The sequence below is a fragment of the Culex pipiens genome, chromosome 3 (genome assembly GCF_016801865.2).
Source record: "Culex pipiens pallens isolate TS chromosome 3, TS_CPP_V2, whole genome shotgun sequence".
Classification (NCBI taxonomy): Eukaryota; Metazoa; Arthropoda; class Insecta; order Diptera; family Culicidae; genus Culex; species Culex pipiens.
In genome coordinates, this window is record NC_068939.1 from 72393680 (window position 1) to 72405079 (window position 11400).

An 11400-nucleotide genomic window follows, 5' to 3' on the forward strand; every position below is an offset into this window, starting at 1 on the left:
AGCACCTCTCGGCGGACCACATCAAGGTGTTCCTGTACCAGATCCTGCGCGGACTCAAGTATCTGCACTCGGCGCGCATCCTCCACCGGGACATCAAGCCGGGCAACCTGCTCGTCAACAGCAACTGCGTACTGAAGGTGGGATCTTTGTCATTTCATCTGTTGTAGTCTTCTTCCCGAAGCATCGAAGCTCGGAAGGCACGTCGACGATACACGGAGAGACTGTTTAAGGCAAATTCCACAATCTATGGGTTGATTGATTTTCGTTCTGACTGAAATCATTGTCGAGTTTGCTTAAAACTTGCTTAGCTTACAAATATCTTGGCAATGCTCACTGGGTAATTCTCCGCCAACTCACACAGCAGTTGCCCCGACCCCTCTTCGATTTGCGTGAAACTTTGTCCTAAGGGGTAACTTTTGTCCCTGATCACGAATCCGAGGTCCGTTTTTTGATATCTTGTGACGGAGGGGCGGTACGACCCCTTCAATTTTTGAACATGCGAAAAAAGAGGTATTTTTCAATAATTTGCAGCCTGAAACGGTGATGAGATAGAAATTTGGTGTCAAACGGACTTTTATGTAAAATTAGACTCCCGATTTGATGGCGTACTCAGAATTCCGAAAAAACGTATTTTTCATCGAAAAAAACACTAAAAACGTTCTAAAAATTCTCCCATTTTCCGTTACTCGACTGTAAAATTTTTTGGAACATGTCATTTTATGGGAAATTTAATGTACTTTTCGATTCTACATTGACCCAGAAGGGTCATTTTTTTCATTTAGAACAAAAATTTTCATTTTGAAATTTCGTGTTTTTTTAACTTTGCAGGATTTTTTTAGAGTGTAACAATGTTCTACAAAATTATAGAGCAAACAATTACAAAAATTTTGATATATAGACATAAGGGGTATGCTTATAAACTTCACGAGTTATCGCGATTTTACGAAAAAAAGTTTTGAAAAAGTTGGTCGTCATCGATCATGGCCGTTCATGGTCACCCGCGACAGACACGGACGACGAAACAAAGAGAAACGCAAAAAGATACTTTTTCAAAACTTTTTTTCGTAAAATCGCGATAACTCGTGAAGTTTATAAGCAAACCCCTTATGTCTATATATCAAAATTTTTGTAATTGTCTGCTCTACAACTTTGTAGAACATTGTTACACTCTAAAAAAATCCTGCAAAGTTAGAAAAACACGAAATTTCAAAATGAAAATTTTTGTTCTAAATGAAAAAATGACCCTTCTGGGTCAATGTAGAATCGAAAAGTACATTAAATTTCCCATAAAATGACATGTTCCAAAATTTTTTACAGTCGAGTAACGGAAAATGGGAGAATTTTTCGAAAGTTTTTAGTGTTTTTTTCGATGAAAAATACGTTTTTTCGGAATTCTGAGTACGCCATCAAATCGGGTGTCTAATTTTACATAAAAGTCCCTTTGACTCCAAATTTCTATCTCATCACCGTTTCGGGCTGCAAATTATTGAAAAATACCTCTTTTTTCGCATGTTCAAAAATTGAAGGGGTCGTACCGCCCCTCCGTCACGAGATATCTAAAAACGGACCTCGGATTCGTGATCAGGGACAAAAGTTACCCCTTAGGACAAAGTTTCACGCAAATCGAAGAGGGGTCAGGGCCACTTTTCCCGATTTCGTGTGAGTTGGTAGAGAATTACCCCACTGTTTTTTTTTTTAATTTAACAAACCCATCTTTCACTCAATCCAAACAAATCATTGGTCAGGACCAAAATTGGCCGATTGTTGTATCTGCCTTAAAAATATGTCCGTGTAGAGCAATAATGTTACAAAAGTCATCCTCATTGAAAAAAGTCGTCCCCATAGCTTTCTACCTTGGAAGGCATCAGCCTACATTAAAATGGAAATTTGATTTGTTAGATTTAAACCCAGAAATTTCTTTCCAACTTAAGACAAATTTAGGAAGAAGCAAATTAAATAAATTATTTTACTAACTTTCCGAATAAACCAAACTGTCTTATTGCAGCCGCAATAATAAAATAAAAATCTGGTATTTTTTTTAGCTAAGGCCGTTGCAAATACTTTTTGAAGTTTTTGTCCCTCGGCTCTGAACAAAGTCGAAGGGGGGCAAAAAAATAAAAAAATATAAAAATTGAAATTACAGGCCTAGGTTTCAACATTTGGATGAAAAAAGTGTTTGAAAATGCATTTTGCAGGCGTACAGTTGCTTTCCAATCATTAGTTTTGAAAATATCGAAGTATTGACGGATTTTTTTTTCCGCAGAAAAAAAACTTTTTGTGGGACTGTACATTGGTATTTCATGAAAATTTAAAATGTTTTCAAAGGAGTTCAAACATGCTGAATATGATTATAAACGCGGGAAAATGCATTTTAACTGGTTTTCAGTTGATTAAACTTTAATTTTCATTAAAATTTTGAAGTTTTTCGAAAAAATATTTGCAACGGCCTAACCTACTCTTGAAAAAAACCTATTTAATTTAAACAATTTGAGTTAAAATATTAACCGTTTCTTGATTTATTTACCAAAAAGCCGATTAGATTAGACTGGATTTACCAAAAAACCTGTTCAAAATTATTATTATTGATTTCTCATTCCTCATAAGAGTAATTCTCTTGGAATTTCGCATTCTTTGAGTTTCTTTTTTTTTAATTTGTTTTATTTGTATGAACCAATTTCCATGCATTATCTATGTCAAAAGAAGCTTTCCATTTTGTGTCATCGGCAAAGTTATGATTAGGGCTAGAGAGTTTTTGCGATTTCACGGAAGCCGCGTAATCCGTGAAATTTGATCTTGTCCGTGAAATCTGGCCAATGCCGAAAAATGGCGCAAAATTCGAAAAATCATATTTTTATATTTTCCTGCAATTATTGCAATTGTTACAAAAACTGTTATGAATGAAATCTTATCTACACTTTTTTTTAAATAAGCAAAACCACTTTTGCTGAAAACCACAAAAACAGACAAAAAATGTTTCACTTATTCTACTAATTCTACTTTTGGTGAACTAAGAATGCATTTGCATAGATTTTAACAAACTAGGGGAAATATACCCATTTTAATCACACTAAGCCGTTCGACCAATTCTCATCACTTTTGCCGTTTTCTGCAATTAAATCAAAATTTTCAGATGTATCAACAATGATGAGTTGCTTGCTCACTTTTATTTGAGCTATTTATTAGTTTGGAACAGTCAAAAACACTATATTTAAGCTGTAATTCATGATTAAAGTGCTGATAGGCCGATAATAGAAATAGGATGAGAAAGGGTATAGTTCCCCTATTCTGGTTTTAAAAATTTAAAATTTTTCAGATGTAAAAAATGTAGGAATGGACAAAAGTGAACTCATAAAAAAATGCGTTAAATATTTTGTTTCAGGGAGTAACATTTTTCTTCTTGAACTATTGGTAATTCTCAAAGTAACTGCCCTCCACATAAAAATTCAAATACAATATTTTTTGCATTTTTTTTTTCAAGCAGATTTTAGAGTACCGTGAAATTCCAACTTTTTGTAAATGGCAAGCCGTGAAATTTCAATTTTTGAGCCGTGAGAATTCACTAGCCCTAGTTATGACTTTCCAGAAAAAAAGAGGGTACACGGAAAAAAGTGGAATTTCCAAAAAAATATATCTTGCTTATTTTAGAATTGTTCTATATGATTATGTGAAGTCATTTACGATTGTAAATTTGATTTTGCATTTAAATATAGTTTATTTACCCATGCTTTCGATTTTTTTTCCAAAAATCACATTTTTCAAAATTTTATATTTCCTGTACCAGATTTTATACCATTTTTAAACTCTAGCGCAAAAGATACAAATTTTTGTACCCTGAAACACATCGAAATGTTTCTAAAAAAATATAACCAGCTCGCAACATTGTATGGAGCCTTGCATGGAAAAAAATGTGACAAAATGGTTTCTTTTGACAAAGAGAATGCATAGATGCAGTCTCATTCAAATTAAAAAATGCAAAGAAATTTCGATTTTCGAAAACGTATAGAATTACTTATACGACAATATTGAAACATTTTTGTTTAATTTTTTGATTGCCATTGCCATTGAATAATTTTTCATGAATTTCCAGTATTACTGAAAATTTTGGACAATTTAACAACACAGCAAAAAATCCAATGGTATAATCGCATGCAAAAGCATGCACATCACCTTGGTCAAAATAAACACTTAATATTACACACTGCATGTAAAATTTTTGCAAACAAAAAGTTGCAACCGGCGGGATTCAATCCCAGCACCAACAGTAAGGACTGGCGCCTTAACCCACTCGGCCATCAGACCGATGAAAAGCTTTAACGATAAACGCATATATGAGCTTGACTTTTCGGTCAAGTAGGTTTCCTATACCGATGGACTACATATTTCTGGGGGTAAAATCACATAAAATTGCATAAAATAATGCAATATTTATTTTACATCCAGGCCTTTTACACGCAGCTGGATTACTACTTTTTTAGCTGTGAACTGTACCCGAGCAGGGGTAAATAACACGGGAATACCAAATTTTGGTATTACTTGGGCAAATAACAGCGACCAAAATGTGCCCTTGGTTGCCCAGTAATAGATGGTAAAATACCATGAAATCATACCAAAATCTTGTATGTGTAAGGGCACAACAATACCAAACCATGTTATTCCAAGGGTAAAATAATACCTCAAAATAAAACCATTTCAATACCAAGTTGAGGTCTTCTGGATTTTTGAACATTGCTTGAATACCAAAACTTGGTATTGCCATGGTTTTATTTTTAGGTATTCCCGCGCCCTTGGAAAATCATATTTTGGTATTTCTGTGGTCTTTCACATACATGATTTTGGTATGATTTGATGGTATTTTACCATCTATTACTGGGCAACTAAGAGCACATTATGGTCGCTGGTATTTGAACAAGTAATACCAAAATTTGGTATTTTCATACCATTTTTAGTGCAGCAGTTGCAGTTTGTGAAAAAACGGAAATGATCCATTTGCAACAGCCAAATCTACTCACCTGATGATTCCATGTTGTTATTAGTGATATTCTTCACCACACCGAATGCATTTGTCATTGATGAACGGCCTGTGCCTGAAGTTCTTGAAGCTTCTGAAAAATAACAAGATTGAAAAATAAGTATTATTAAAATGAAACTGAATTGAAATTCACCAAAATTCATTTATCTGTCGATTGACTCGTTTTTCAAAGTATTTGGTTATCCCGACTTAGAGATATTTCAACGTTTTTGAAAAAAATAGTAGTGGGTATATCACACTAATTTTTAAAATCATCTTTAACATTTTTGGGTTTCAAGTCATTTTAGCGCAAAATTAATTAACTCGTAAATTTTTTAAAACAAATTTCCCATAGTTTCAGAAAAAATTGATGAAACCTTTCAATATTCAAATAATACCAAAATGTGCCATCCTGACATAGAAAATTTTCCACAATTTCAAGTCATTTCTGTAGGGGGTATATCAAAAATGTTTAAAATCAAGTTTGAAATTTCCGGTTTTGAATGAAAGCATTCGCTTTGAGACATCATTTTAGCGCAAAATTAATTATTTTGTCAAAATTGGTCAAAATTTTCCCATAGTTTCAGAGGAAATTGATATAACACTTAAATACCAAAATAATACCAAAATGTGCCATCCTGACTTAGAAAATTTTCCACAATTTCAAGTCATTTCTGTAGGGGGTATATCAAAAATGTTTAAAATCAAGTTTGACATTTCCGGTTTTGAATGAAAGCATTCGCTTTGAGACATCATTTTAGCGCAAAATTAATTATTTTGTCAAAATTGGTCAAAATTTTCCCATAGTTTCAGAGGAAATTGATAAAACACTTAAATACCAAAATAATACCAAAATGTGCCATCCTGACTTAGAAAATTTTCCACAATTTCAAGTCATTTCTGTAGGGGGCACTAGCGTGCCCAGGTCCTCAAGGAAGGTGGGGCAAAAATATTAGAGTTTTGAAAATTTCGTCGTTTATGGACACCCCCTGCCCAATTTTAGAACAAATTTCCGAGGATGGTGGGGCAACTGCCCCATGTTGCCCCACCCTGGGCACGCTAGTGGTAGGGGGTATATCAAAAATGTTTAAAATCAAATTTGACATTTCCGGTTTTGAATGAAAGCATTCGCTTTGAGACATCATTTTAGCGCAAAATTAATTATTTTGTCAAAATTGGTCAAAATTTTCCCATAATTGCAGATGAATTTGATAAAATACTGTAATACCAAAAGAATACCAAAATGTGGTGTTCGATCATTGACAAATTCTGCAATTTTGCAATATCAAAACAATACCTTAAATTGGTATGATACCACATTTTGCTCTTGCATAATCCTTAAGACAAATTTTAAAGGGTCCAGGAATACCAAAATTTGGTATTGATACCAGAGAAAGGTATTATTACGCATTTCCCTTGTTATTTACCCATGCTCGGGTATAACTATCGGACGCTTTTTGTTGCTGTTGCATTTTTGAAGTTGATGTCAGTAAACGCTCAAGTTTCGTCAAGGTATGATAGATTTGGGCTTCCCGACATAATTTAATTTTAGTGAATGCTCTGCCAATAAATAAAATTATAGATTTTGGAAATAGAATTTAACATTTTTCAATATTTTTTTTGTTTATTTGTTGTTTTTGAATACCCCTGACTCAAAGCGTTTTCAAAAACTTCCAAAAAGCAAAAAAAAAACCCTATAACTGTATTTATTGGCAGGGAATTCCGTTAAATTCAATTCTATCGATTGGAGCGTTTTCATGAAGCCAAAATCTGTCATACCTTGACGAAACTGAAGCGTTTACTGACATCAACTTCAAAGATGTCGAGTAGATTATTCAGTGAAAAAAAAAATATTTTGTGAGGTGCTAAGCTCTAAGGTATGAATTTTTAAGCAATTCAACCTTAATTTAAGTGGGAAAATGGTAACTAAGCATAACAATATGTAAATTTACATATGTAATTAAACACATTTTTTGACACAATATTGGTCTCAATATCATCATAACAAACAATACTATTTTATTTAATTGTACTCTGTATTAATTTTTATATAAATCTTATTCATTTCGAGTGTATTTCAAACTAATCATTTGAAATCTTACTAATCAAAAGTGGAACTCACAGTCAACAAAGTTGTTGAAATAGCAAAGTTTATTGTTAATAATGTCGTCAATAGGTTTCGCCTCCTTGATACTGGTTTCCTATCTAATAGCACAACATTTGACTCACATTTCAATAAATTTCTTCTTCTATCCCCCTCTCAGATCTGCGACTTTGGCCTGGCCCGCGTCGAGGAGCCCGATCAGTCCAAGCACATGACCCAGGAGGTGGTCACACAGTACTACCGGGCGCCGGAGATCCTGATGGGTGCCCGCCACTACTCCGCTGCCGTGGACGTGTGGTCCGTGGGGTGCATCTTTGGCGAGCTGCTCGGCCGCCGCATTCTGTTCCAGGCCCAGAGCCCGGTGCAGCAGGTAAGTTTCACGTTTTGCGACGTTTCTTCAGAGGTTCACCAAAGTCGCTCTTTTTTTTCAACAGTTGGAACTGATCACGGAACTGCTCGGCACACCCACTCTGGAGGACATGCGACACGCCTGCGAGGGCGCCCGAACCCACATGCTGCGCCGCGCCCCGAAACCTCCGTCGCTGTCCGCTCTGTACACGCTCAGCACGCACGCCACCCACGAGGCGGTTCACCTGCTCTGCCAGATGCTCGTCTTTGATCCGGTGAGTTGGCGGTAAATTTCTCGATATATTATCCTTTTTTAACTCTTTTTTCCTATCGTTTTTCAGGACAAGAGAATCTCGGTGATTGACGCGTTGGCCCACCCGTACGTGGACGAGGGCCGGCTCCGGTACCATTCCTGCATGTGCAAGTGCTGCTACACGCCGTCGGCGGGCATGCGTCAGTACGCGGCCGAGTTTGAACCGTCGGCGCAGCAGCCGTTCGACGATCTGTGGGAGCGCAAGCTGACCTCGGTGCAGCAGGTGAAAGGTGAGTTGGGAATTTTTATTCTTTTCGGGGCTAACATGAAATTCAATGCTCAAAACGGTCGAAAAGGTTCCAAATATCGGTGCTAATCTCCAGAAAATTAATATACTTTCTTCAAAAACGTGCCTTTTTTGTTCTACAAAATGGCCAAATCTAAAAATAGGTCAAAATATAAAAAAAAAACTTGCTAAGCGCCGATAAAAAATCTGGACAAATCTGGCAAACAAAATCTAACAATTATGATTGGGGAAGGGTAGGGAAGTAATAATTTTATTCAAAAGTTTGTTAAAATAAGATGGTTTAATTGATTTTTGAGGTTGAATTTACGTTCAAATCAACTTAAAAATTTACTAAGTATTTAGATTTTGCATTTAACTCGCTTATTTCTGGAAAAATTAGTCAAAATCTGTAAAAAAAAAAATCCAGAACAAAAAATGGTTTATCTTTATTCTAGCTGACCCTTGAAATTTCTAACATTTCGAGATTTATCTGACAATCTGGCAACCGCAAACAAAAATCAAATCAAATTATTCGATTCGATTTGAACTGTGTTTTTTCTTGTATTTTATAATTTTCCTTGACCTTTACTATGGCCCAAGAATGAATTTTGTGTTAAATTCTCATACAAATTTAACTGCTGTCCATACTAAAATGATATCTAAATATTCTTAAATCTGTAGCATGATAACGAAATTTCTGATAAATCTGGTTGTGGTGTCTTGGTGAATTTGGCAAAGTTTAGTTTAGGTATATGTAAGGAAAATTTCAGGAAAATTTCGATTTCAATATAATGCAAATTTTTGAAATATTTTGAAATTTTTCATTTTTTGAAAAGTGCCCTTTGTTGCCCAAGCCTAAAAATATTTTTTCGAAATTTTCAGAAAATTTTCCATAAATGTGTCCAATGCACAGATAAAAATAGAAAAAGGTCGAATTGGGAGCCAAATAAAATATAGCGTTTACGGTCAAATATTTGCGTTTTTGTCATGTTTTCTTGTATAAAAGGTACCCAAGTAGCAAGTAAAACTTCGCTCTTTATTATGTTGTTGAACAATTGCTACATAAGCGTTTTTATACGTTAATTATTGAACAAGTGTAAAAAAATTTGGTCAATTGTTCAAATGTTGATCAGAAGACCATTGTTCAACATGATTGTGTAACACAAATGTCAAATTTAGCAACGGATTACGAAAACTTCATTTTGCAGTTTATTCTTACTGAAATGAAACTTGCGTTTAGAACTCGAAAAGCAAAATGACATTTGCATACATGATTTTTTTTTCATTTCAGTACCAAACGTGATGAAATAGTAGATTTGACCTTTGGTTTCGTCTGGGATTTCTCGTAAACAAGTCTGCCACGTTATGTTCTAGAACGGTTCTTAAAACGTGTGCCTAACTCACTTCTGAATCTTAAAAGCAGGATGTTGTTAAACGGTTCCAATAACGTTTACCTAACTCGGTTCCGAATCTTATAGTCAAGAGTTCTTGCGACGTGTTTATCAAACATTCTCTATGCAAGTATGGCTTGCACTAAGGGTTGCCAGGTTGCCAGATTAATCTGGGAATGCCAGATTTTTCAAGTGTCAGCCAGAATAAAGATTCAGATTTTACCAGATTTTTAACCTTATGAAATTTTTGAACAACTTTTTGATAAAAATTAAACAAATTAGAGTGTGATTTTCTTTAATAAAATTTTAATTCAGCATCTTTGAGGACATTAAACCAGTTAAAACATCTGAATTCTTCAAACTTTTGAATTAATTCATATCCTCCCTCTCCTTCATCATTCAGAATTGTTAGATTTTCGTCTGCCAGATTTTTCCAGATTTATAATCGATACTTTGCCAGATTTTTCGAATTTTGACCTGGTAACCCTGCTTGCACTTACAAAACTAACTTAAAACACGCACAGTTCAACAACAGAAAACGTGCGCTTTTTCCAGCGTTCAAGAGTTCTCAAGGACGTTGTGAAAACATAGTAAATGAGTTCAATAACCAGTTCGGAAATTTCTTGGTGAACAAAGTGTGCTACTTGGGTACAAGTTGTCATGCTATAGGCATGACAAAAAGACAAATAGCTTTGCTGCAACCGTGAGGCAGTAGCGATGATCACGAAAATAGTGGAATAAAAAAAGAAAAAGGTGGAATGATTGCTGGTTATTTTTCAGAATCATTCTTCCTTGATTTTGATTTGTTTTCAAAAAAACCATTTAATATTATAAGTATTTCTAGTCAGGAATTTACATGGCAGCTGGGAGTTTGTCTGCATCAGATTAACATTTTTTGCCAGGCGACTACTTGCTAGATTTTTTCAGTCAACATATTTCGTAGAGCTGTGACAGCTTGAGTTCGATCATTGCTTGCATCTGGACACTGTGACGAGAAGTTCGTAATTTCTGTGTTAAATTATATTTTTTTAACTGGGCCTGTTGCAATAATTTTGTCCCAAGTCAAAAAGAATTCAATCCGACGGTAGGAAGGTTCTTCTTAATTTGTTTCGATCTGGTTATACCTAATATGGTTGCATGAAAAACTTCTCCAAATTTAGCGGGCACAGCTATTTTGCAGTTTTTTTTTTTTTTTGCTTTACAACTTCTCAATAATTGGGAACGATTGGTTCAGTCCTCACTCATGCGATTTCAATTTGTAGGATTTTTCAATGGAAAACTAAACAAACTATAAGAATCTTAAATATTCAACTTAAAAGATAATAAAAATAACATAACCCCATTTTTTTCTTGCAGAGGAAATGCACAAATTCATCGCGGAGCAGCTGCAAACCGGTCGCGTGCCACTATGTATAAATCCTCAGAGTGCCGCCTTCAAGAGCTTCGCCAGGTAAGCTAATCCCGAGCCCCATGATGTTGGTTGTTCGCGTTTTATTTATTACCTTTTTTTCAAGTAGTTGATTGTTTTCGTAAATTAAACTATTCCTTTATTTTTTGTTAAATCTCGCGCGTTCTTTCCTGCTGACGGTTAGGGAAATGATTTTGCCTCGCGATTGAGACACTTTTGCGATTTGGATTATTTTTTCTCTAGGATTAGCCTCTTTTTGCGTAATCAGAGTTGGGAGCGAAATTAAGTGGGGTTTAACACTAATCGCCCAATTGACCTACCTCTACTATCTGTTGATTTCCTTTATTTTTTTTTTTTACACTTTTCCCTTGCCCGGACAGATTTTATCGGCTGACCAGAACAAGGAAGCCTTTGTTAGATTCGCGGTACTGTACTGTCTTTGTTTACAAAAAAAGCAAGGTTTTTGTTTTCGTTACTTGTTATCAACCTAGATGGTCATCACTTAGAAATATTTATCGAATAAAAACTACGATGATGATGATAGAACGCGGTGTGTTTACTAGATTATATTTTTGAAGAATTACAAAAATATATTTTTTTCA

The 11400-nt window shown here is 35.0% G+C and overlaps 1 protein-coding gene across 1 annotated transcript; it reads left to right on the top strand.

Annotated features, from left to right (window-relative positions):
- On the top strand, positions 1-10844 carry LOC120432025 (serine/threonine-protein kinase NLK-like). Its single transcript, XM_039597162.2, has 5 exons — positions 1-137; positions 7273-7482; positions 7547-7735; positions 7802-8003; positions 10747-10844. The coding sequence occupies exons 2-5, from the start codon at positions 7324-7326 to the stop codon at positions 10842-10844; spliced, it is 648 nt and encodes a 215-aa protein (XP_039453096.2). The 5' UTR covers positions 1-137; positions 7273-7323.
- Positions 10845-11400: the final 556 nt, after the last annotated feature.